The sequence below is a fragment of the Triticum aestivum genome, chromosome 6B, assembly GCF_018294505.1.
Source record: "Triticum aestivum cultivar Chinese Spring chromosome 6B, IWGSC CS RefSeq v2.1, whole genome shotgun sequence".
Taxonomy (NCBI): Eukaryota; Viridiplantae; Streptophyta; class Magnoliopsida; order Poales; family Poaceae; genus Triticum; species Triticum aestivum.
Window position 1 is genome coordinate 713,637,979 of NC_057810.1, and position 27,050 is coordinate 713,665,028.

General features: G+C 49.2%; 4 protein-coding genes and 1 pseudogene across 4 annotated transcripts; 2 read left to right on the forward strand and 3 right to left on the reverse strand.

Annotated features, from left to right (window-relative positions):
- Positions 1 to 8,596: 8,596 nt before the first annotated feature.
- LOC123139905 (uncharacterized) lies at positions 8,597 to 12,802 on the forward strand (the record flags this gene model as incomplete). The annotated part of the gene is made up of 3 exons (XM_044559618.1): positions 8,597 to 9,056; positions 9,158 to 10,108; positions 12,731 to 12,802. Coding segments are annotated over exons 1-3 (1,059 nt in total), but the record flags the coding sequence as incomplete, so codon positions are not given.
- A 3,530-nt stretch (positions 12,803 to 16,332) lies between these two features.
- LOC123135095 (ankyrin repeat-containing protein ITN1) lies at positions 16,333 to 17,503 on the reverse strand. Its single transcript, XM_044554209.1, has one exon. The coding sequence runs from the start codon at positions 17,497 to 17,499 to the stop codon at positions 16,399 to 16,401; it is 1,101 nt and encodes a 366-aa protein (XP_044410144.1). The 5' UTR covers positions 17,500 to 17,503; the 3' UTR covers positions 16,333 to 16,398.
- A 271-nt stretch (positions 17,504 to 17,774) lies between these two features.
- LOC123139718 (ankyrin repeat-containing protein At5g02620-like) lies at positions 17,775 to 18,416 on the reverse strand. The gene has a single exon (XM_044559448.1). It carries the CDS (start codon positions 18,375 to 18,377, stop codon positions 17,775 to 17,777), a length of 603 nt encoding a protein of 200 aa, XP_044415383.1. The 5' UTR covers positions 18,378 to 18,416.
- Positions 18,417 to 19,493: 1,077 nt separating this feature from the next.
- Positions 19,494 to 20,814, forward strand: LOC123139907 (RING-H2 finger protein ATL1-like; annotated as a pseudogene).
- A 77-nt stretch (positions 20,815 to 20,891) lies between these two features.
- Positions 20,892 to 24,768, reverse strand: LOC123139906 (protein KINESIN LIGHT CHAIN-RELATED 2). Its single transcript, XM_044559619.1, has 2 exons — positions 23,025 to 24,768; positions 20,892 to 21,483 (listed from the first exon to the last, which is right to left on the reverse strand). The coding sequence occupies exons 1-2, from the start codon at positions 24,659 to 24,661 to the stop codon at positions 21,267 to 21,269; spliced, it is 1,854 nt and encodes a 617-aa protein (XP_044415554.1). The 5' UTR covers positions 24,662 to 24,768; the 3' UTR covers positions 20,892 to 21,266.
- Between the last annotated feature and the right edge of the window lie 2,282 nt (positions 24,769 to 27,050).

Consider the following 27,050-nt stretch of genomic DNA (forward strand, 5'->3'; position numbering starts at 1 on the left):
GATGGGTTGTGTTTTCTTGACAACTACGTCGCCATTATGATGAGGACACTACATGAACAAAGATAGAAACAAGAAAAGCTCTTCCTCTTTAAGTAAAGTACAGGAAATAAAAAGAGGCTACCTTGAAAAACAAGATGTTACACCAAATATGTATGCATAACAAGAAGAGTGAAAATAAAGAAATCAATGACCTACAAGACCTATCCTAACCTTCATCGCACAACACAACCATTCCCTGGAGTGAATTATGAGCTTGTTCTTAAAAATGCCTCCAAGGAGATAAACAATGCTCCTATGTACCGTCCTCACCAACTTCGATCCCAAACATTGATGTAAACTTATGGACATGATTGTACGTGACAACCTTCTCGAGTCTTAGAGTAGGGTCTGACCACTCAAACAATCTCCGCGGTCAACTCATATCCGACCGATCACGATAAAGCGTAGAGTAAGACACCATGGTTCCATCGAAGACTGCCATAGCCTACATCGACCCTCGTCAAAGAGTTAGCTTTTGTCATATCCCCGCACATCTATAGTCTAGCTATCGAGCTTTTTGTTTTGTACAAAATTTGAACCCTCCAAAAAATACCGAATGAAAATCTAAGGATTCAAAGGAGGACCTCAAGCTTGCACATACACACCACATGCAACTAAGTTTATAACCTAGAAGTACATACATGTCCAATAGAAACAACCGACGCCGTCTAGAGTTCCTCTCGCGCGGCCATCTCGGTCCCACTCATCTCTTCCATGCCGACGGCCAGGGGAGCGGGGACCTGTCCTCCTCATTATTTTTAGTAGACCATGTTTTTCTTTGGTTTTTGTTTTCCTATTTTCTTGAGTGAGGTGGCAGCGGTGATGATACGTTGGAATAGGTCTCTCCATCTCAGTGAACTTGTACGGATGGTCGCCTTGGCCGCCAGGACCTCCGTCGTTCTCCCCTCCATCATTGTCGTCATCGGAGTTGTGGCCCTTCTAGGGGTGGAAGGGCGTGTAGGGGTCGAGGCAGCCCTAATCGGTCGCCGACTGGTGCTTGCGGCCCGCCAATCGTCTGCCTTCATTGTGTGGTGCAAAGACTTGCACTACTGCAGGAATGCCTAGTAGTGGCAGGTGCCTAGAGCCCAACAATGCCGAGCGAGGCTCTTTGGGTCACCCGCCACTGACCTCCTGCCACTGCTAAGGGGTCATTAGTGGCGGGTGCCCGCCTGTGTTGTCCCTCTCATAGCAGTGGCGGGCAACCATACCTATGGCGGGCAGTGTTGTGCGCCCGTCAGTACTCTGTGTGGTTTGAGCGGCAGGCCCTTGTTAGTGCCCCCCACTAATTGATGCACCAGGCTAGAATAAAAAGTGTTGCCGTTGCAGCATATATTATGCTGCGACATCAGCGTTAGATGATGAAAATAGGGGACAATTATCAACTAAATGCGAGCACATCAGGAATAAAACTAGTGGTAATCACTAATAAAGAATGAGAAGTACATTAAGAATAAACGAGTTACACAAAATACATGGTCACCAACTACATAGTGCATGACGCCAAATATGTTTAGTCACGGTTTCAGTTTTGCCCGCTGCAATGCACTAGGTAAGGCTCTTTTGTTGGTTGGACACATCTTCTTCGGAGTTATTATAGAATAGGCCGGGCGACAAGCAGACCTCCTTGTTTATGATAGCCGCGAACTTGACTTGTAGTTTTTCGAGCACTAAGCCAACTTTCGGGCTGATGGTTTTGTACTTCTTGACCCCATTTGAGGATTTTATCATGATGATTTAACATTTTCGTGGACTGTATGAATTCTTCCATGTGAATGCAAGTGTAGAAGCCACATGTCAGACTAGTCGGCGGTTGTTGCATACAAGATAGAGTGTTCCATCTGAAGTCAATCATTTTCTTTCCACTTTGTAGTTTTTCTCAACCGTGTGGCCTCCTGTAGTATTCCAATCAAAAAGACAATAATCAAGAAGGTCCTTCAGGAGGGACCAGTCTTTTCCCGGGCTCTTCATGGAATCCAGCATGTAACAATTTCACCTTTGCGGTCTTAGCACTAGGAGAACCCAATGGTTGCTGCGCAAAAGAGAAGAAACATACTGCGTGATCATGACAAAGTTACAAATTTTGAGACATGAAAAAATATATGAAGGAAAGGTACAAAAGTGAAAGCGTAAGCCAAAGAAGGACGTACATGGGTCGGTACAACACAAGGAGGAATCTTTTAACCCTCTTATGTTGCATGAAATCCAGAAGGTAGATCTTCATGCATCGCCTCCCTTCCTCATTTTTTAAGGTTTTCCTCGTTCATGAGATAAGGGTCGGCTATGGCGACATCAGAAATTTTCTTTCTTCTTACCTCAATGGCTTGAAAAAGCACCCATAGCCTCATTAGACAAGTTTTGATACTATAGAATCTGAACATGTAGAAGATCTCTTTGAAATCTATGTATATTTTGTCCCCGTTGAATTTTTGAAAAGAAGTATATCCCTTTGGCACCTTCGCAGTGTAGTGTGTTGGGTTAGCGATGGATCCATGCTTATCATTGGCAAGCTTTGATTCCAATATTTTGTCATGTAGAATCTTCATCTCAAGCCTCAGGTGCTCGTACTCTTTATCTGATAGCATTCTCTAACCCAGGATATAGACAAGTGCTTTTGGGTTGTCAGCACATTGTTCATATGCCAAGGACTTCTTCTGTGCCTTCTTTACCACTGGTCTACCATTTGCACATGTGGTGGCAGAAGTTTTTACCTTAGCATTCATCTTCACATCCTTTAGATGCGTGTTTATTTTTTTCACCAGTTGGACGGAAACGGGTAGACAAGACATCACTTCTTGGGTCACCACATTCTTCAATGTTGTTGGAGTAAACTTTGGTTGGTTGCAAGGTTACGTCTCGGGTACTCACTCTAGCTAGGAGAGTGCAAGGAATTTCTTCCTCCAACAAATGTGGTGACACACAATGACCATGAATGACATTATTGACCGAGGGGCTTCTGATGATCTTTGTGGGAGCAAGGGCCGACAGCATACCCATCATTTCTGGCATATTTTTCGACCCTTTTGGCTGAATATGCTTCTGAACCTCTGTTAGAAAATCAGGTAAGACTTCCTTTAACCTCTCATTGTCTAACTTATCTATTTTTTCTATGTCCCTTCTTTATTTTTCCGACTTGGTCATCATTTCTTGGGGGGGGGGGGGGGGGGATAGTAGGCATCCCAGAAAGTACTGCCGGCGCCGAGCTTACGACCTCGTGTGGGCTCTATCTTCCTGTCGAGGGCGTACAGAATTGGGTCGGATGACCACCTTGGGGCATCTAGCGAATCTTCAGAGCTTGGTGTGTTTTGGGTAAAATTTGCCTGCATGAACAAACTAATATCGTTTAGAAACTGGTCCAAAACATATATATGATGAAAAGTGTTGTTGTATAGGCTAATTACGTACCATTGTTTCGGCCGCTGTCGCCACCGTAGGGTCTTCGAAGTAGTAGAGTCCGGTTTCTTTATGAAGCACCGCTAGGGATCGAAAATATTTCTTGGCACACGGATCCGGAATATTACTGAAGGGTGTTAGTTGACCTTGTGAAGAAAACATAGAATCATGCTTATCCCAGATTGGCTGCTTCCCTTCATAACCATGGGGGCCTAGATTGTGGTTCCCTACCATTTGGCTTCGGAGCTGCGCAACTTTGTCCTGTTTGTATGCATCCGAGTCTCGGTAATCAAGGAACTCCTTCCATTCCTCATCGGTAGTGCTAGGATATAGATTTTTTATATACTCTAAATCATACCCATCGTCAAGTAGCTTGTTTGCATGGTATATATTACTATTCATTAGTGAACACGCGCATGGCATGGATTTCTGCAAGTGCACTGTCTCGGTCGTTGAACTTGAAAATATCTCTCATCTTTCCTTATAGGAGGTTTGACCATTGCTTGTTTTTAGGGCTCCTTAAGCATCTAACGTTGATGTCACAGTTTTTAGGTCACATTCAGAGTGCAAGCGCGCTTTGCACAAAGATGCGCCGGGACATTAGCTGACCTGTTTACATGCTGAATATCAAAAAGAGTAAAATGTTTACATAGCTCTCCTATCTCTAACAATAAAGGAGCCACGATTGACCGAGAATTGTGGCGAGTGTTCCAGAGCGTCACCATCTCCAACCAGTCAGTCTCCATTACCACATGCGAGTATCCTCGAAGTGATGCAAAGCGAACTCCATCTCGCAGTGATAAACACTACATAATCAAGGGATCAGAAATACCCAAATATGGTCTGCACCATGCTCCCAGGAGCGCCGAAGAGGATCTGGCCACCCCTCCTGCACCGCCCCTGCCATTCGCTAGGTTTAAGGCACCGTCCGTAGTGATCTTGACAAGTCCCTCATCAGGCGGTCTCCAACCGAAGCCAGGCAAAATCAAAGCATCTCGGCGTGGAAGATGAAGGAGGGCAATCGCCTCCTTGGTGGCCCTGAGTGTTGCCGTTGGATTCTTTCCCTCTTCGCCGTGGTTGATTCTGTTCCGGGAGTGCCATATAGACCACATAATTGTTGTGATCTTTGTGCGATCATCATTAGTGAACCGGGGATCACATGTGATATCCCGCGCCCATGAGTCTGGATGAAGATGAGGCAGTCTGAGGCCAAACCAAGCATACGTTTCTTCCCAGAACTGTTTTGCATGCGAACAATGTATGAGCGCATGCTCCAGATTCTCGTCCATAGCCAAACAAACATTGCATCGACGGATCTCTGCAATATGTCGATCGTTAAGAGTGGCCTCATCTGGGAGAATTCCACGAAGAACCCTCCACCATAACACTCTAACCTTTGGGATGACATTCAATTTCCATAGAGATTTCCACAACTGTGTATCTTCCTCTGTGGTTCCGGTAGCCGTCCCTTCTTCTAGAGCAGCACACTCTTTCTGAGTCATGAGAGCACGGTACGCCGACTTCACAGTGTAGTTCCCCGATCTTTCGAATGCCCATGCAAGAAAATCATCACCTCCTCCTTGCCGAATAGGGATATTCAAAATTGCTTCAGCATCAGGAGCAATGAAAGTATGACGAACAAGTTCTTGTCTCCACAACCAATTAGATGGGTCAATAAGCTCGGACACACGCTCGACGGTCGTATGTTGTGGCCGAAAGATAGGAGACATGGATATTGTACCTGGAATCCACTTGTCGTTCCAAACCAAGATGGAAGAGCCATCGCCCACGCGGGAAATCAGTCCGGACCGTAGGGCCTCCCTCCCCGCGATGATCGCCCTCCAAGTGGCCGACGCCGACTTGGGTACAGTAGCCCGCATGAAGTCAATGTCGGGAAAGTAGCGGCCTTTCAAGACTCTTGCACAAAGAGAATTGGGATTGGTGATGAGCCGCCACCCATGCTTGCCCAACATAGCAAGATTGAAGATATGAGGGTCTCGGAAACCCATACCACCCTTGCACTTGGGTGTAGCTAGCTCCTTCCAGGACACCCAGTGCAATGATTTCTTGTCCAGAGAGCTACTCCAGAAATATTTAGCCATTGGTGAAGTAAGACTCTTCAAACTTTTTTGGTCAAAAAAAAAGTGCTCATTGAATATGTAGGAATAGATTGGACGCCCGATTTAAGAAGAGTTTCTCGGCCTGCACATGCCAATAATTTCTTCGACCAACCTTGCATCTTCCCACAAGCTCTTTCGCTGATGTGATCAAATGTGCCAGATGTGATCTGACCCACAGCGGTAGGTAGCCCCAGGTATTTCTCGCTGAATGCTTGCACTTGGATATTCAATGTTGCTTGCATAACCTGCCTCAACGAATCAGGAGTGTTAGAACTGAAATATACCGAACTTTTGTCACGGTTAACACTTTGGCCGGAGGCCTCTCCATAGATTTTGAGAATTTCATTAAGTCTGAGAGCACTAGGATTACATGCATTGATGAAGATCAGGCTATCATCTGCAAATAACAAATGTGTGACCCATGGCGATCTATAACTCACTCTCAGACCCCTGTCTATAGTTATTCCATTGTAATATTTTAGCAATGAGGAAAAACCTTTTGCACAAAGCAGAAAAAGATAGGGTGAAACTGGGTCTCCTTGACGGAATCCTCTGGTAGGTGTGAAGTATGGTAACAGCTCTCCGTTGACACGTACCGAAAACCGAACCAAGGAAACACACTTCATTATCAATCTGACAAAGCTCATACAAAAGCCCAACCGAACTAGTATAGCTTCCAGATAATGCCACTCAACGCGATCATATGCTTTCATCATATCAAGTTTGACCGCACATGAGTAATTCTTTCCCTTCTTTCTTCTCCTCATCGTATGTATGCTTTCATAAGCAACTAGAACATTGTCAGTAATGAGGCGACCGGGAACAAAAGCACTTTGCTCTTCACTGATTACCTCGTCCATAATGCATCTCAAGCGATTAGTAATTGCCTTAGCTGCAAATTTGTATAGAACTGGGCACAAAGCAATAGGACGATATTGAGTAATTGATTGGGGGTGTCTGACCTTGGGAATTAGAGTAATAGAAGTGTCATTCAGACCCGATGGTAGCTCACCTCCATTCAGAAAATCAAGAACTGCCTGGGTTACATCATCGCCAAGTAAATCCCAATGACGCTGATAAAAACCTGCAGTAAAACCATCAACACCCGGTGCCTTGGACGGAGCCATTTGGAACAACGCCACCTTGACTTCCTCCGGGGTGTATGGTTTGGAAAGATCGGTGTTCATCGCCTGTGACACCTTGACCGGCACATGCGATAACAAAAACTGTGGGTCTGCAAAACCTTGTGACTCATATAACTGTTGGCAAAAAGTCTGCACCTCCACTTTATCCTCATCTCCACTAGCACACACGGTGCCATCAGCTCATCGCAACTCTGTGATTTTATTCATTCGCTGGCGCTGCGCTGCTTGTGCTTGGAAATAAAATGTGTTGCGATCACCCTCGCGAAGCCATGGAACTCTCGACCGCTGTCGTATCCACACTTCCTCTTGATACAGGGCCTTTTTTAATTTTTTAACAATGTTTTTCTCCTCATCCGACGGCCCCGCTCCTGTGGCCTGGCACCGAACACGGTCCAGACGCTTTTGGAGTTGTCTGACGGTACGTGTCAAACACCCAAACTCTCTCAAACTCCATGGCTCTAGAGTTGACTGCAATGTACCAAGTGCCGAAGCAATGCCTTGCAGCCCAGGAGTCCGCGGTATGCCTCGCCAAGTATCGGCTACAAGACGATCGTAATCTGTATGGGTCTGCCATACGTTTTCATACCTGAATTGTTTCTTTGTCCTAGGCCGGTCTGTCAAAACCTGCTTGATTTCTGCTATCACAAAGCAATGATCAGACTCAACTGAAGGTAAGTGTCTAACCCGTATGTGACAAAAAAACTGACGGAATTCCTCATTAGCAAAAGCCCTGTCTAGCCGTGCCTTGACATTTGCATCTCCTGATTGATGGTTATCCCAAGTGTAAGCCGTGCCAGACCAGCCCAAATCTTGAAAGGAGATCTCATCCACAACCTCCCGAAACGCTCTCATATGAGTTTCAGACCGAGCCGCTCTGCTGAAGTGCTCGCAAGCAAACAAAGTTTCGTTAAAATCTCCCACGCACAACCATGCACTATGGGGGATATTGTACAGAGTACGCAAGAACCGCCAACTGTGGTGTCTCTCTTCCGCCCGCGGTGCTCCGTAAAAACCCGTGAAACGCCAAACATAAGCGTTCCGATTAGTGTTATGAACTAGTGCATCAATATGGTTCTTACTGAAATTCTTCAAATCAACGGTCACATCTTTGGACCAAAACAGACCTATGCCGCCACTAAGGCCGACATTGTCAACAACAAAACTACCTGTAAAACCAAGTGTATACTTCAAATCCTCAACTCTTTTAGCTTGATTTTCGTTTCCATTACAAAGAGAAGGGAGGGTCCTTCAAGCTTCACAATACCGCGAAGCTCCCGAACTGTCTCGGGGTTCCCAAGCCCCCGGCAGTTCCAACTTAAAACACTCATTGTGACGGGCAGGACCGCGCCGCGGTCTCTGCCGAGTTTTCCGGTGTAGGCTTCTTCTTCTTTGGTTCACGAGCAAAATCATCCCCTTCTACTTCATTACTGGCTGAGGTTGGGTCCTTGATGCTTGCACTCGTATTCCCAATAGGATCGTTCACACTCCCGTCAGTGAGCAGCAGAGTTTTAGCTACTGGTTTGTAGACCTGATGTGGGGCTTCTTTGCGCTTTGGCTGCTGCTTGCTCTTCTTAGGAGAAGTAACTTCCTCTCCAGGTTCCTTATTAGTACTCGAATTCCTAGTGGTTGGTATGGTCTGAGTCTTTGGTTCCCTGGTGGAATTGTCGCTGGCCTGCTGCTTCTTTGCATAGATGACGCCCTCAGGAGTCAGGAATACCTAGAGCGTATTTAGCGAGTCTTGTGCCTCGAAATTGGAAAATCTTTAGTGGGCCGTATTTGAGTGTTCTTGATAGTTTTACTGTTGTGTTGAAATGGGCCTATGGGCTCAATTGTGTAGATTAGCCCGAGCCCAATCTTAATATGCGAGGAGAGATATGCATACATCGTCAGCCCTATCGCTGTCCCCTCCCCACCCACCCTCCGGCGGCGGCGCCCACCGATCTCCTCCCCGGACTTGTTCCCTACTCCAGATGCTACCATCCAGATGATGAAGGAAGATCAAATTCTTTCTGCAATCGGATTGGGAGAAGCAAGGGAAAGGTGCCAATTTCGTTCTGTCTTCGGATTCCAAGGAGAAACGGATCAATTTCGATTTGTATTAGAAAAAGGAGTTGTTTTTATATGTCTGCTTCTCGTGAGATAATAGTAAATCGGTCGGTTTACGATTCGGAAGCCTCAGCTCCTCCGTCTCCGTCTCTTTTTTGGGTAGTATCGGACTTCTTCTGCGAGTAGGATCGGAGGAGTCTATAACAAGTTCAGGCCGAGCGTTCACCATTGTCGCGATATCGTCGTTTCAATAATTATTATCTCTGCTTATTGCGTCGCCATGGAGCTTAATAGGTGTCGCCGCGGCCGACGTGATGTAAGTTGTTTCATATGTTTTGTTGCTGTAATTTTTCATCTGATGGAGTCAATTTATCGATCCATCACCGATGACTAATTTTTCCATCTGGCAAAATGCAGTCGAAGAGAGAAGCTAGTAATGGGGGCTCCCTAAGCGAACTGCCTGCTGAAGTACAAGCTTGTAATGGGGACATGCTAAGGGAGCTGCCTGCTGACTTAGAAGCTGGCGATAGGGACAGGCTAAGCGAGCTGCCTGCTGATTTGCTGCTCAACATTCTGGAGAGGGTGGGTACCCTCGATGCTGTAAAAACCTGCATACTTTCCAAAAAAATGCAGAAGCTGCCCACTATGCTCTCGCAGATTGTGATTGATCTTAGCACTGATGACTTGGTCCGCATTCACACCGTCGTGGCCAATGTTACGAACAAGATCCTCAATGCAAGGTCTTCGAAGATCACCATTCGTAAGCTGAAGCTCAAATTCTTTTTGAGTCCTTCTCACTGTCTCTCCATTGGCAAATGTGTTGGCCTCGCCATGGCGGACCAGAAAGTGGACTCAGCTGAGTTTGAGATCTTGACGCCCAGGAATGGTCATCTTTGCACCGAAGCCTACCGCCTGTTCTTTGCTGACCAGTTCAATGATTTTTTTCGTGATTGCCCAGATGCATTTGCTGGCCTCACGGGGCTGCATCTACAATACATGAGGTTTGGTGAATCAGACATAACCAACATCCTAAGCTATTGCAAGCAGCTGGAGTCACTATCTTTGTTCATGTGTGACGAGGGGGTCTCTTCGGTGCTGCATGTAGAACACGCACGACTCGTGGAGCTTGTTATCTCCTATTGTGAATTCAAAACAGTGGAGCTCACCTTTCTACCAAAGCTCCAGCGGATGACCTTTAATAGTTGGCCCTCCTGTGCTGAACATCCCTTGGCTATTGGTTTTGTCCCTGAGCTTTCGAAGCTGAGCCTTGCTAAGGCATGTTTTTCACACAAGACACTCAAGCTAAGCCAGCTGCTTGCTAATGTCCCCTCCGTAAACGATCTGTCCCTGGAATTTCGAAGTGAAAAGGTACTCACTCCAATCATCTTCATCCCATGGCCGAGCTGTGAGTGAGTGTGTGTGTGTGTTCTGCATGGTGTGTGCGCATGCAACTGGCCATGGCTGTGTGCGCCCATGTGTGCAGCGTAGTGTGTGTGTGTGCGCGCCGTGCGTGTGGCCGGCTGGGCTATGCCCAGTAGTGGCTGGTCCTTGCTTAGATTAGTGCTACTAGGTATTAATTAGTGCTAAGTTAGTCTAGTACTCTCTCCGTCCAAAAATACTTGTCATCGAAATGGACAAAAAGGAATGTATCTAGAACTAAAATACATCTAGATACATCTCCTTTTATCCATTTTGATGACAAGTATTCCGGACGGAGGGAGTAGTAGATGAATGTAGGCCCTTTTAAATAAGTTAGATTTATTTATTTGTTTAGGTAAATAGTCAATGACATGTGGGTCCTGTTTGACCCTGTTGACTAGTCAACAGTTGACTGGTCAACTGCTGACTGGGTCAACCTAGCCTTCTGGTCCCATCTGTAAGCCACTATGGCTAGCTGCAGTTAGGTGTAAAAAGTAATTTACTGTTTATTTTCGTAATATAAATAAATTTAGAAAAATGTTTAAAACTTTGAAAAATCATAATAAATAATCCGTAACTCGGATGAAAAAGTTTTCTACATGAAAATTGCTCAAAACGACGAGACGAATCCGGATACACGGTCCGTCCGTCCTCCACACATCCCTAGCATAGAGGACCTGCAGCTTTCCCCCTCCGTTTCATCTGTCCGAAAAATGCAAACATCGGGAAATCTTTCCCGGATGTTTCCCTCCTTCCACGGTACCGCATAGCACCGCGTTAGAACACGTCTAGCTTTGCCTGTTGTCCTGTTATGCACTTGCTTACTATGTATTTACTGTTTCTTCCCCCTCTTCTCTCCGGTTGACCCCGAGACTGCCGCTGATGCCACTGTGATTGACTACGTCGACGACGACCCCTTCTTCTTGTCTGAGCAACCAGGCAAGCCCCCCCTTTGATCATCCCGACATCGCCCATTCCATTCTCTCATGCTTGCATTAGATTTTGCTATTGTTATTGTTTGCTCCTATTTTGATGCATAGCCTGCTTTTGTATCTACTGTTGTACCTTACCTGCTTATCCTAAACTGCTTAGTATAGGTTGGTTAGTGATCCATCAGTGACCCCCGCCTTGTCCCGACTGCCCCGCTGGATTATCAGAAGACCCGATCAACGGGATCGAAGACCAGGCCCCGGCACCGCACATCACTTTACCCTTAGTTGCTCGACTCTACTGGGTTACTATCGAGTGCCGAGGGTGAGACCTCTACATCACTTCAGATGTTAACCCTGTAGTGTAGCTATTCGGTCGTGGTCATCGAAGGTGATTTCCTCTTTAACCACTTCTGATACGACTCTGTCGTGCAACCCCTCAAGTGTGGACCTCGAGGGTGAATCCTCTTACGTTCACCTTGATGATTACATCGAGTGGAATTCACCGGGGGTGATTCCTCGGGCTTTCCCCTTGATGTTTAGACACACCGTTACTTTGATTACTATGACTTTACACTGAGCCATGTTACTAAAGACGGGTCGACCCTGAGGGGTGCCCGCGCGAGCTTAATTGCGAGTGATGTGGAGTCGGGTTGACCTGGAAGGTGCCCGCGAGATAATTACAAGGCGTGGCCGGGCATTCCTAGCCCTTGCCGCAAGTCCTCGAGACGGGGCAACGGGGTCACATTTTTCGTGAGTCTCTGCTTGTTACCGCGCGTTCCTAATCCACTACGATTTGGATATTTGATCCGAGGGGCCTCTGGCCTGATAGCACTAACCATCACGTGGGCATAGTATGGGCGTTCTGCGTCGTATACATCAGCCGAAGCTTAATAGACGTCAGCGACTGAGCGGCGCGCGCCGGGTTGGACTGGTAAGCTCCTGCCTTTTTAGGGATATAGCTAGGTCTGCTCACCAGCCGCCCTCTCAACGTGCAGGAGTTCCCGGGGAGATGGCCCATGACCCCTGGGGGCATAGGTTTAGTCCGGCGTGCTGGCCTCTCTATTAAGCCTAGGTCGGGTTGCGGCGTATTGTTTGGCCGAGGCCGGGCATGACCCAGGAAAGTGTGTCCGACCGGAGTTAAGTGAGCGTGGTGGGTAAGTTGGTGCACCCCTGCAGGGAAGAAAACATCTATCGATAGCCTGTCCTACGGTAACGGACACTTGGAGTTGTATCCCGATCGATACAACTAGAACTGGATACTTGTGATGAGAATTTGATGGTGATGAGAACTGGATGGTGATGGTAACTGGATAGTATGGCTCTGGGATATCTTTCTCGCAGGGAGTCGAGAAAGGATCTCCGGCCGAGGTTGATAACACTACTACTACTTTACTTTATGCCACTCTACTCCCTCCTATTTGCTGCAAGATGGTGGTTTCCAGAAGATGCTAGTCTTCGATAGGACTAGGCCTTCTCTCTATTCTGGCATTTCTGCAGCCCAGTCCACATATATAGCCTTCCTTTGATAATGTTGCATATGTAGTGTAGATCCTTGCTTGCGAGTACTTTGGATGAGTACTCACGGTTGCTTTGCTCCCCCTCTTCCCCCTTTCTTCTTCTTTCCGGTTGATGCAACCAGATGACGGAGCCCAGGAGCCAGATGTCACCGCCGATGCCTACTACTACGTGGAGACCGCCGACGACCAGGAGTAGTTAGGAGGCTCCCAGGCAGGAGGCCTTGCCTTTTCGATCGTTGCTGCTTTTGTGCTAGCCTTCTTAAGGCAAACTTGTCTAACTTATGTCTGTACTCAGATATTGTTGCTTCCGCTGACTCTTGTGTATTTGAGCTTATGTATTCGAGCCCTCGAGGCCCATGGCTTGTAATATAAAGCTTGTATTATTTTATTTGTGTCTAGAGTTGTGTTGTGATATCTTCCCATGAGTCCTTGATCTTGATCGTACACATTTGCGTGTATGATTAGTGTACGATTGAATCGAGGGCGTCACAACGATCGTCCCTCTCCTTTGATCGACTACATCGGAGGGTGAGCAACAATTCCATGACCTCGTCCACTTTTTTTTGGCCACAAGTTGGGCCCACCACGAGGCTTGCAGCAATGCGGAGTACGGGACGGCCGCTAAGGCCGTGATCACCAAATTTTGGGTAAGTTCCCTTTTGAATCACTTGTCTTCAGTTTCGTTCATAGTTTATCATTGAATCACTCAAATCATGCCTTGTTTGCTTCTGGTTTATGCATGATTGCGGCAACTCTATAGAGTTCTTGACGAGCACAAGGCCAGAGCCGACGTGGTCTTACTTGCGTCTGCAAAGAAGAAAGCTCGTCAGTTGCAGTACGAGGTGCGTTGGGTTGCCGTCCCACAGTACTACCACATCTACCTGCAACAAAAGATGACCAAAACTCAAGCACAGAGGCAAAAAATTACCATGAGCAGGGAGCAGTTCATGATGGTAACTATTACTGACTTTTCATTGTTTCAAGGAGTCAACTATATGTTTCGTGCTCACATGTCATGCTTCCAAAATTTGCATAGGTTGTTCCTCGTTGGTGCTATGGAAGGCATGACGGATGGGCGTGTTTGGTGGATAGGTGGGTCGGTGACGATCCAGAGTTTGTTGCCAAGAGCATCAATGCCCGGGCTAATCGTGGAAAAGACGGCACACACGGCCAAGGAAACAGGAACCACTGGGGCTTCAAGGCCATGAAGGTATATCTATATGAAAGATGCATTTTGGTTCTTCTTTACCGTCATGTTCTTATGTATGGCTAACTTCTGTTTGACGTTGCAGGAGGACAAGTTGCAGAGGCTGCTCTCAGACATGGAGTCGTGGAAGCTGGCCCGCGAGCGGAGTGATCGCAAGGAGGGCGAGAGCCAGTACTACGGCAACACCGAGAAACACCTGGAGTCTTACACTCAAAACTATCAGAAGTTGCATCCGGATGTTCCCGTTCCTGAGGTCGCCCAGTCTCAGATCGATGACACGGCGGTGGTGGCCATCCAGGGTAAGTCCCATGGTCGGTATCCGTGTTTCGATGGCTTGATCACTCCGTCGATCTCGTACACACGGCTTCGAGCTACCAACCCGAGCCCGTTAGAGAGTATGGGGCATTCGCAGCCTCCCTTAGTCCGCCAACATGCTGTAAGTACTTCCCCTTATCTTCTTTGTCTCTATCTTTCTTAGTTTATTTTCATCACTGCCCACTTAGAAACAACCTCAATTTTGTAGGCATATCAGGACTTTCTCGAGCATAGGCATATTGAGGTGAGGGAGTACTTGCAACGAGTGAAGGCAAACGATGATTACAGTCGTCAAGTGATGGCGGTTAGTTTTGCCCTCTTAAACCAAGCTCAAATTTGCACTTCCATTCCTTCTGACTTTGTTGATCACGGCTTGTTTCTAAGTGGACTTGTTTAACTAACATCCAGACTATGTTGGTGTCTTGGACTAATCGCACGGAGCCACCACAAGTTGGACCCCCACCACCACCTGCGGGAGACGCCCCACACATTCCCACGTTCGAGGAATGGCTGGCACTAGGCGGTGATACTCCGGTTAGTAAATTTGCCTAACTAAAGTCAAACTATTTCTCGTTCATTCAACACTATCATGTCATATTTACCGTTAGAATCTTCTTTCAAACATGTAGGGGACCGGTGGCTCGACTCCTGCTGCGTCGACCCCAGTCACTCCGATCTGGCAGAGTGATGGTGGTCGCGGTGGCGGTTTTGGCGGAGGTGGACTTGGCGGTGGCGGTTTTGGCGGAGGTGGACTTGGTGGTGGTGGTGGTTTTGGCGGAGGTGGTGGTTTTGGCGGAGGTGGACTCGGTGGTGGTGGTGGTTTTGGCGGAGGTGGACTCGGTGGTGCTTGATGTCGATGATGATTCTGTGTATGCGGCCGTTGTGCCATGTCTTTCATGTTTCAACTTTTATGATGTTTCATGTCTTGCACTACTCTTATGTTCGTGGACTTTCGCCAGTGATGATCTTTAGATGATGAACTTGACTATGTTTAAATTATGTTGATGAACTGTCATATTTCATATTATTCTGTTTTGAAATGTTGTCAAATAAATTGGAAAAAAGAAAACAGGGAAAAAAAACTATGCCTACGGCAAAGCCGTCGGCATAGATACGCTCAGGAGCTACCAGGAGGCGACACGTGGCAGGGCTATGCCTACGGCCAAGCCGTCGGCATAGACGGCAAAGCCGTCGGCATAGATTTAACCTATGCCGACGGCTTTGCCGTAGGCATATCGTTGCCACGTGTCCCCTCCTGAGCCGCCAGCAGTTTTGACGGCGCCGTCCGTTGCTGTCAGACGGAAAACTACGCCAACGGCTAAACTATGCCGACGGCTGCCCCAGGTCCGTCGGCATACCCCCCTATGCCGACGGCATTATTATGCCGACGGTCTGACAGGAGTACGCTGACGTGATCTAGACTGACGGGGCTATGCCGACGGCCCGTGGCCGTAGGCATAGGCCGCGAGTCCGGTGGTGACGCCACCGGCGGCGACGCGAGCGAGTGCGCCGTGTGCCTCGGCGAGTTCCAGGAGGGGGAGAGGGTAAGGCTCCTGCCGGGCTGCCTCCATGTCTTCCACGCCGAGTGCATCGACACCTGGCTCCACGGCTGCGCCAGCTGCCCCCTCTGCCGGGCAGCCATCACCGGCAAACAAGCTCCGTTGACAATGGACCGGCCGCCGAGGCGAGAGGAGGTGGTCATCCAGGTGCAGGTCGCCGGCACCGGAGAAGAAGAAGGCACACCGCAGCGAGAACACGGCACGGCGGCCTCGAAGAGCAGCACTCACTTCCATGGAGAATGCAGCGGCGGCGGCGGCGGCAATGAAGCACGTTGTAGTAAGTAGTGATTTTAGTTAGTTGCATGACTTGGATTAGGCAAAACAAAATTATGTCACATTGTTTGGGGGGTGTTCATCTTTTTTGCCGCTTGCAAGATTCATGAAAGATAGTGCATCAAAAGAGGAGGAGCATTTATATTATCTCTAATGAAAGATAATTAGTTGTCATGAGAGTTCTAAGGTGTCACAGGTTCCAGCTCTTCAGAGCATGAGAACTTGAGAACAACATGAGCAGCTGCTCCTACTGTAACTGTACAGCCACTTACCTGATTTACTGTATTATTACTTGGATGAGAACAAACAGGAATAACAAATATTCTTCAAAAATTTATAAAAAGAACAAACAGGAATTAACGGCAAGAAAATCAACTTGATCAAATTTAAAAATCAGGCTTACATATTGCATTGCTAAAAGCCTAAAAGTGAGTAATTATAGTGGGACGTAGAATGTCTCTTTACCAAGGGTGAGGAACACGACGGCGGGAGTGCTGGCTACGATGGCGATCACAAGGTACGCAGGCCACCTCGTGGTGGGCTCAACGGTGATGTAGACGGCGGTCATGAAGGAGACAAGCATGGCAAGGAAGGCGAGGTTTGTGAGCCTGCGGCTCCACATGAGCCTGCGTCTCCACATGAGCTGATCGAGCTTGAGCTCGACCTCGACGGGGTCCCGCCACGCCCACATGGTTGGACAGAAGACGACGACGATGGAGCTGCAGAGGGCGACGGTGTTGGAGATGAGGAAGATCTTGAACGCCGCCTTGTGGCCGTGGATGGCCGTGCCCTCGGTCTGGCTGTAACCCCCCGGCATGGTGAAGGTGGCGGCGAAGCTGACGGTGGCGATCAGCGTGCCCACCAGCGTGTAGGTCCCGACGTTGAACTCGTCGTTGCCAGCCCTCCGTCTGCGCACCCACTGGTCAGACGCGACCGGAGGCAGCAGCTCGTTCTTGCACCTGGAGGCCTCGGACTCCTTGAGCTTCTTCCACATGTACATCTCGTAGGCGTCCATCTCCTCGGTGGTGTCGCGCTTCTCTAGGAGACTGCGCGCAGACTGGCCGTCCCGGTTGAGGACGCAGGGGTTGACGCGGCGGTCCTTGAGCAGGAGCAGCGTCGACTGGATGCGCGACAGGGCAGCCGCGAGGTGCAGCGGCGTGTTGCCGGCGTGGTCGACATGATTGACGATCTCCTCGGGGCGGACGTGCTTGAGCAGGCACTTGAGGGCGTCCACACTGCCGCTGATGATGGCCAAGCGGAAGGCGTTCCTGCCGTTGCTGTCCACCGTCTCCGCCGCGTCAGGGCAATGCCTTAGCAGCTCCACCATGGCCTCCGTCGAGCCCTTGCAGGCGGCCACGTGCAGCGGCGACTGCAGGTCGCGGTTGCGCTTGTAGGCCAGCTCCACCTTCCGGTTCAGCAGCAGCCTCACCACGCGGGCGTTGTTCTTGAGCGCCGCGTAGTGCAGCGCGTTGTTCTCCCTCGAGTCCGTCAGCCCGATCTGCTCCTGCGGCGTCGCGTCAAGCAACATCTCCACCATACCTGCTTGCGTCGCCACCAGTTGTAATTACACCGCACGACACACCAACAGGACCAGACACATGGCCCTTTTATAATACTCCTCCATTATACTATAATAATCTTAAGTTTAGTATTCCCTCCGTCCGTCCTGTAATGTAAGACGTTTTTTTGACACTACAATAGAGTCAAAAAGACCGGCTTACATTATGAAACAGAGGGAGTATAATTTTATAGTAAGAATTAATGCAAAGTTGAGACACTTATATTTTGAAACCAAGGTAAGGTAGTAGTAATTCACTTACGGATGCGTCCGCCGAGGACGGCCTGGTGCAGGGCGGTGCCGTTGGTGGAGTCGGAGGGGACAAACTTCTCGTGGACCCAGGGCTGGCGGACGATCTTGGCCACGACGTCGGCGAGGCCCTCCCGGGCGGCGATGTGCAGCGGCGACTCCTTCCTCATGTTGAGCGTGTGGCCGACGCTGGGCTCGGCGGCCAACAGCATGAGCGCCACGGTGCTCCTGCCCTGCTTCACCGCGTCGTGTAGCGGGGTGTCGCCGGCCTTGTTGGCCATGAACAGAGGCTCCTGCTCGCTCCCAGGGGAGTGCTCCGCACGCCATGCGCTGGCGCGGCTGACGAGCAGCTCCGCCACGTCCAACTTCCCCATCCTGGCCGCCAGGTGCAGCGGCGTGTCGCCGTCGGCGTTCCTTGTGGCGAGTAGCTTGCAGTCCACACCGAGGGCCTCCTTCAAGAAGCCGGCATGGCCGAGCTCGGTGGCGATGTGCAGCGCGGTGTTCCCCTGCGGCGTCTTGGAACCAAGGATGCCGGGGCGCTCGGCCACCAGCTTCCTCAGGCTTGTCACGCTCCCCTGCACCGCCGCCTTGTGCAACTCTGGATCCATCCTATCCCTACCCTACCTAGCTTCTACTCTTTCACTCTCTTCTTCCTCCGCTCTGCTAGCTGATTGATCACGACAATGAGGAAGCTTTTTAAGACAAGTTGTGCCGGGCTAGATTCCTTGCTTCCTCCATGAATTTGGAATTGATTAATTCACTAGAGCTTTCCTAGATCCGTTGCTCCCACGCTCGTGCTACCGACTTATTCTTTACTGCAATTGTCACGGCAAGCACAAGGCCAGGAAGTATAATGGAATCAAGGACAACGTAAATCCAAGTATCCAAGTGTTTGATGTCGTAGCCGCCGCGACCTCTTCTAATTTCACAATCGCCGCAGCCCCGTGTCGAGAAAATCCTCATCGCAACCCCAGTTGGATGTCATCGTCGCCGCACCAACTTACTTCCAATCGACGCAGTTTATCAATTTTCATTCTGAGCCTACCCTTAATTTTACTCCAAAATACGCCACTGCCTACGTATATATGATTTTTTTAATATCCAACATATAACTGTGGAAAATACCCAATGGTTTACGGGGACATCTGTCCTCGGAATCTCATCATTCACTCAGCCCTGATCTCTCACCTGCCTATTAGTAGTATTTTTTTTTCTCTAGACCATTTCAACATCTCTCAACCCAAACAGGCGACCGTTTCTGAATTTTCAGTCCTCTGCGGCTTGGTCCATATCATCAAATGACACGATTTCTTTCCCTCTGTCATGACTCATGAGACAGCCCCCGGGGTACTATTCTATGAGCAGCAGAGTGTAAACGTGGCAACAGACATGACCAAAAGCAAAGGCAAAGATGCACGAAAGAGACCTTCCAAATCGAACAACCAAGGACGAAAACGAAATGAGCTTCTAGATACACCAAAGTTGGGTCCAACGCTTGGATGGAAGCGAGGGAACTTGCTGCTGCAAATTCTTCTTGTCCCTTCCTCCACCTCACTGCACTTCCTTTTTCCTACCCGTCCCATCCTTGTCCTCCTCCTTCCCTCCTACCACCCGCCCACATCGCCGCCATTGCCTCCAGCTTCTGAGCTCAGAGCCACCGCCACCACTACATATGTCGCGCCAGCATCATTGTAATCTAATCAATCTCCCATCATCCATCCATTCTTCCTTCTTTCTGAGCTCAAGCGTCCATGGATGCAGACGGAGCGGGCAACGCCCCCGCCTTCCCGGTGCCGCGGCAGCAGGCCCCGTCGTCGACGACGCTGCTGTTCCCGCCTCCGACGACGCCATTGGCGCCGTACTACTATTCTTCATCTTCTCCGGCGACGTCGTCCCGCCTGACGCACCACGTGACGCTGAGCCTCACCAGCCTGCCCATCCTGGTGCTCACCGTGCTCGGCATCCTCACCACCTCCGCGCTCCTCCTCACCTACTACGTCTTGGTCATCCGCTGCTGCCTCACCTGGCACGCCACCACCTCCGACCACGACTCCCGCGCGCCCAGAAGCCTCGTCATCTCCCTCACCCGCCGCCGCCATCGCCGCAACAGCACCCCCTCCGACCACGAGCTCCCCGTGGTGCACGGGCCGGTGCCCGACGAGCCACGCACTGGGCTCGGGGAGCCGGCCATCCGGGCGCTGCCGGCGTTCAGGTACACCAAGGCCGCCAAGGACGACGCCACCGGCGGCGACGCGAGCGAGTGCGCCGTGTGCCTCGGCGAGTTCCAGGAGGGGGAGAGGGTAAGGCTCCTGCCGGGCTGCCTCCATGTCTTCCACGCCGAGTGCATCGACACCTGGCTCCACGGCTGCGCCAGCTGCCCCCTCTGCCGGGCAGCCATCACCGGCAAACAAGCTCCGTTGACAATGGACCGGCCGCCGAGGCGAGAGGAGGTGGTCATCCAGGTGCAGGTCGCCGGCACCGGAGAAGAAGAAGGCACACCGCAGCGAGAACACGCCACGGCGGCCTCGAAGAGCAGCACTCACTTCCATGGAGAATGCAGCGGCGGCGGCGGCGGCAATGAAGCACGTTGTAGTAAGTAGTGATTTTAGTTAGTTGCATCACTCGGCTTAGCAAAACAAATTGTGTCACATTGTTTGCGGGGTGTTCATCTTCTTTGCCGCTCGCAAGATTCATGAAAGATGGTGCATGAAAAGAGGAGGAGGATTTATATTATCTCTAATGGATGATAACTAGTTGTCATGACAGTTCAAAGGTGTCACAGGTTCAGTTCTCCCTGAATATTTCTTCAGAGCATGAGAACTTGAGAACAACATGAGCAGCTGCTCCTACTGTAACTGTACAGCCACTTACCTGATTTACTGTATTACTACTTGGATGAGAACAAACAGGAATAACAAATATTCTTCAAAAATTTATAAAAAGAATTGGCAAGCAGTGAAGAAACAGAACACAAAAGGCACATAAGCTGAGGGTGGTGGAACAACTGTGACCAAGAAGCTGAAACTTCAGAGGCAAGGCAAAGAAGAACACGAAGTTAAAAGGGAAAAAAAAGCAGGAGTTGTGTAGCCCTTTGAGCTCACCGTTATATCCTGATCTTAGCATAGGCACCAAAGTCTCACCAAAACCTTATTAAGAAACCAACAAATGTCGAGATCTCGCCCTCCGTTACACCGTCAGGGGCCCAGGGGCTTCTCCCTTGTCACAGCAAAGTGGCTGTCCACCAAAGGTTGATTTCTGGGACTGGGATATTTCCATACTCATACTCTATAGCATGGAAAAACTCCTCACCCAATAGTTCAACCAAGTTCCTATTCTTCATCATGGCTAAATAAAGTCTCGGTTACTTCAGATAGACTGTCGGATCTTCTAGATGGTACAGAAGACTGCCTCCTGTGCTACATTTACAGTCAAGATTTCTTCTACTGCATAGTGGCATCAAAATAGAATGAAAAGAGTACACGACGTGAAGTTCCAAATTACTGTTGTGCGACTTTGGCCGGATCAGAATCGACTTCCTGTTCCTGAGGTTCAGGCAACGCGATTGCTTGATCACCAGGTGACATGAACGCTAGGGCCTTTATCTTGATCTGCTCGTAGAGACGAATGGCTTCCCTGAGCTCGTCCGCAGCACTGGGACCATGGTTTCGCCATGAATCAATCACTCGCTTTTGGAACTCCATGGCCAGGGCATAGCTGCATTTAAAAAGTAGAGGATATTAATGATCAACTCAAAGTCAAAAGGCATGCAAATTACTGCCATTACAGTGAAGCATCGTTGCTCAACTTAGTCCCAAGACTCCAGCTAAAGAGGAAACAACACCCCGCATACAACTGTGTGCTTATAATACCAGCTCGCCACTATGGTGCCAGTGCACCTTGTTCATGCGATTTTTTGGAGTTGTTTGTGCTTCAGACTTGAAGGTGAACCTTGGTAAATATGCGGCTTACCCAATCAGCTGTCATGGTTTGGATTTGAGTGATAGCCTCTCGGTCTTTGGAGGTCAGATGGTGCAAGTATCTTGGGTTCCCCTTGCTTACAGAAACCCTAGGAAGATTGATTGCCAGGCCTTATTGGATAATATCTCTGGAAGGTTAAAGCCCTGGAAAGGAAAGCTCATAGGGAGGGACATTTGGTGCTCTTCTATTTGGCGCTTTCTGCCCTCACCACTTTTTCACTGCTTTTCCTCCCTCTCTAAATGGATCGTCAAGAAGATTGACAAGATCAGGGGAAGTTTCCTTTGATGTGGGGATGAGTATGCTCATGGAGGATTATGTTTGGTTAAGTGGAAAAAAGTGTGTTTTCCTTTAGCCGGGCATTGCACCTGACATGGTTATGGTATGGTTCGGAGAATGAGGATAGACCTTGGAAGGGTAAACTGTTCCCTGCAATGAGAATGATTAGCAGCTCTTTGCTGCTGCACCAACATTGAGATTAAAAATGGTGTGCAGGCTTCATTCTGGAAAGACAAGTGGCTACAGGTTGGTGCTCTCAAAGATTTTACCCCTGATCTTTAAATGCTGGCAGCTCGGAAGAACTTCTGTTAAAGAGGGGATTATGGAGGGGAAGTGGATGAGAGGCCTTCATAGAATTAATTCAGAAAGTCAAATGGATCGTTTTATTCAGATTTGGGCTATGCTGCAGAACATTCAGTTAGTTAACAGCCCAGATAGTTACCATCTCTTGGAAGCTGGCGTGTAATGCGAATACTCCGCTGGATCAGCATATAGTGTTCATTTCATTGGCAATATCAAGAATAACAATCTGAAGAAGTTGTGGGACTGTGAGGGCTGAAGGAAAGGTGATTGACTCGGCAGCTCACTTCATGCTTCATTGCCCTTTTGTGAAGCAAGTTTGTTTTGTGTTTGCTTTATCACTGCCGAGAGTCTCGGCGACCGCCTTGAATACAAACACTGTAAATAGTTGGTGGAGAAAATCTTCCAGAGCTATAAACACTGTCAAACAGTCTCTCTTTCCTTCTAATTTTAGCTATGTAACACCCACCAGTCTGTACTTTATACACTGTTTGCCAACAATTTTTTAGCTTGGCAGTTCTTGCAGTAGCAGCATGGGCATGTAAACTAGCTAAAAGGCAGGAATATGGAAAAAAAAACCTACTTGCAGATTAACATGCAAATTATCTTAGCCCATTGAATTTTCTGCCGGGATAAAAGAAAGAAAGCATGTTTGTGTTTGAGTGAACACCCATTTGAATTGAAAAGTAAACAGAAAGTACCTTCCCATCGTGTTGTATGCATTGGCGAGGCTCTGGCAGGTCTCAATTGTATCTGAATGGTGAGGCCCTAAGGAAACATCCATGACTTCCTTTGCCAGCGCAAACATCTGTGCAGCAGACTGAGGGCGGTCCATCTCCATGTACGCAGCCCCCAGGTTGTTATATACATACCCTACCCCATAATGCTTCGGCCCAAAACTTTCCTTCATCCTCTCCACCGCATCCTCCAAATACGGGACGGACTCAGCCACCTTCCCTGTCAGAAGCAATAGCCATCCAATCTTAGCTGCGACATTCCCCTCCAGGTGCTGCGATTGAGGGATCCTCTCGAGCATCCCCAGGCTCCTCTTCAACAAAGATATCGCCTTGTCAAATTCATTCACCATCTCGTACAGTGAGGATACTTCAGTATACGCTTCGGCCACCTTGTCAGGCTCAGATACTTCCTTCTTCTCTAGAATGTCACAAGCGATCTCCAAGCACCTCTTGGTGTCCCCGACCTTCTCCTGGTTGGCGAGCGCCTTGGCCATCGATATGAACACCAGAGCTCGCGCATCGCTGTCCTTCTCCACCTTCTTAGCGACATCCTTCAACACACTTACAGCCTCGTCAAGCTTCCCCAGTGCGATCTTGATGTTCGCCGCGTCAATCTCGGCATGAATGAGATCGGCGCCCGCCACACCCCACTTCTTCATCACTTTCTGGGACATCTCATTCTGCTCGAACGCCTGTTCGTATTGCTCCAGGCCAGTGTATATCACACCGAGCAGCCGCCTGTCGTGCGCAAGCTCTACCGAGTTCTTCCCCAGCGTTGACTCGTGCAGCTCCAGCGCCTTCTGGCAGAACGGCAGCGCCTGCTTGAAGTCAAGCACGGAGGCGTGCGCCTCCGCGAGGTCCCGGTACGCCGCACCGAGCTCCCGGCTGCCAGGCGGCAGGATCGACTCCTTGAGCTCCACGCTGGCGCGCAGGTCGGCGAGCGCCTCCTCCCGCCTCCCCAGCGCCGTCTTCACGTTGGCGAGCTGCAGCCGCACCGCGTGCGCCACGGGCCTCACGTCGAACCCTTCGGCATCGGAGTCACCGCCCTCATCCCCAACGGCGGCGTCTTTAGCCGGGAGAAGCGGGGTGAGGAGGCGGAGGGAGCGGGAGAGGAAGGAGAGCGCGTCGTGGAAGCGGGTGAGGTCGAGGGAGGCGGAGCCGGCGAGTTGGAGCGCCATGGCGAGCGAGACGGCGTCGGAGTCCGACGACGCCCCGGAGGACCAGGGGCCCCCGGCCTCGAGGATCCCTACGGAGCGGAGCGCGAGCTCGAGGACGCGGGAGGGGTCGGCGGAGGCCGAGGAGTCGAGGTGCTGGCCGAGCTTGAGGCAGGCAAGCGCGAGCCGCTTGTCGGTGGGCGAGACGGCGGTCTCGAGGCGGGAGAAGGCGGCGAAGAGGTCGGTGGTGGTGGAGGCCGCCTCGAACGCCTCCTCGGCCGCCTCCGCGAGGGCGCGGGCGGACGCGGGGAGCGCGGGCGGCGGCCGCGGGGAGTAGTGGCGGCGGGGATGCGGGAGCAGAGGGTTTAGGGGTTTGGGCGCGGGAGCGGGGGCGAGGGTCCGGAGGCGCTGCCTGAGGACGAGGGAGGCTGCTCTGCGTAGCGCCATGGTGGACGGCGACCGATCGCGGCGGCGGCCGGCGGTGAGGGGGGGGCTAGAGCGGAGTGGACGGAAGGGAGGAGTGAATTGGGCTTCTCTAGGCTTTCGATACGGTAGGGCACTAGCTGTGTGTGTTCTGGGCTGCTCCTGGGAGCAGGCTTTTATTCATCACCATTGACCACCCAGCCCATTGAGGAGGAAAGTAAAACTACGCAGCCCACTTGGATTTTTTTAAGGCCGGGTGCTCCGACAAAAGGGCATTCCCTCCCCCCCACTATAACCCTTAAACCGGTGGTGTGTAGAATGATGCTCCAACCGATGCTTCTTCAGTAAGTTCTGAATCTCGTCTCAAAGGATGACCGGATATTACGGTCTTTAAATCTAGTATGATGAAGGCGTTCACACGTGTCTCTTTCATTTGTTGTTGGTTCATTGCAGTTTTTTATCTTCGACGGACGGCATACAATCGGAGAAAGAAGAAAGCTACCATATTTTGTAGTGTAAATTTATTTTGTATTGGTCGGTCCACGTCCACTTGTTTTTCCATAATACTGGCTATTGTTTTTCTTGATAAGTATAATATATAAGATGGCCTTTGGTTGTATCTTTCAAAAAAAACATTGTCTTTCTATCTAAGAAAATTCTTGTGCTCTGCTCAAATCCAAAATATTAAAGCTTTTCTACCTAAAAGTGACATTTCTTTGTCAACTGAAACAAAATAAAAATTGGAGACGATAGAGTAGTTGTGAGGTTGTAAAATAAAGCAATACAAGAAAAATTGAAACAACAAGAAGAGATCTTGCTAAAGAGTGTCCCAAGCGATATGGTTTTTGACATGAGTGTTTTTTAACTTCCAAAACGTTTTTCCAGTTATGGTGTGTGGGTGTGGGGGAGGAGGGGAGAAAATAAGAAGAAGATACACTGGCTAGCGTGGTGAAAAATATGATTTCCGAAAGGAAAAAGAGGAACGGAATTAGAGATGTTAGTTTTGTTTCAATTCAGCGATGCTGGCAAAACAAGTTTGGAGGTTGTTGGAGGAACTCGACTCACTTTGTGCTGGAGTTCTTCGGGCACGATTTTATCCAAACGGAAACTTCTAGACGCATGACAGAAAAGTAGCAATACCATCACATGTCAAACTATCTTGGCGGGAGTTCAATGCCTACAAAAGGGTCATGTTTGGAGAGTGGGAGCTGAAACACACATTAAAATTTGGGATGATGCTTGACCTCTACGAGTTTCACAAGGAAAATACTTACTCCTAGAGGTACAAATTTGCAGACATATGTCAACGATTTTATCAAGCCGGTCATCGGGGAATGTGACGAGGATCTTATCCGCTCTACCTTTTGGTTGATCGAAGCAAACATAATACTTTAGATTCATATATCATGGTCGGTCATGGAGGCAGAAATGCTTTCAGTTGAGTCGGCCTATCACACTCAATGGCGTGAACAGTTTGGGCATAGACCCAAATTGCTTCAGAGGGCTAACCGATCAATGGCTAACAATACTGGGTAAAATTGTTGAAGCTATAAACAGAAAATTAATATTGTTGGTAGAGCACCGGATGGCCTGCTCCCATTTCTAAGGATTTTGGGAAACAAACATATAGTTGCACAAAGTGTTTGCCTAGTTTGTCACCAAGGTTGTGAGGACATTACGCATATTACTTTCACAGTGCAAGGGCGAACGAAGAGTGCAAATTTCTAGGCTTAACTTGCTTTGGCATATGGGGATTGATAGCTTTAGAGAAACTCCCATGTCATTCTGATAAGGCACGGTAAATGTCGGATGTTGGGCAAGCTGAGTTGGTCTTAACTGGGGCTTGGTATATATGTTGGGTAAAGAGACACCTGGACGAGATAAAATCCAGACCCCAAACAGGGCCGTTGTGTCTATTGGTGCCTTGACAATGAATTACATGAGGGCAAGCAAGAAAAACTGTAGTGGATGAAGGGTGGATGCCTCCTAGAGAAAAATGTGTGAAGGTGAATGTAGATGCTAGATTTTGTGGACGACTGGAAGTAGGAACAGTGGGTGCGGTTATTAGGAATAGAGGGGAAGTTATGTAGTTGGAGCTTGTTGGCAACATCGCACATGAATTACACATATGTGGTTGAAGCGTATGTCCTACGGGGAGGTTTGGCACATTTTTAGAGCGGTAATCTCATTATTGTTCAATCAGACTACTCCAAAGTCATTGATGTTATGCAACTCGCACGGGGGGTTTGGGGTGGGGGGAACTCGGCAACATTCCCTGCGGTGATCATTGAAAACTATCGAGTACTAACTAGAGGCTTCATCGAGGTAACTTATGAACATTGTCCAAGCAAAACCAGCAACGTAGCACATAATCTACCTAGATTGTAGTTTACTAGCGGCATTTAATGTAATT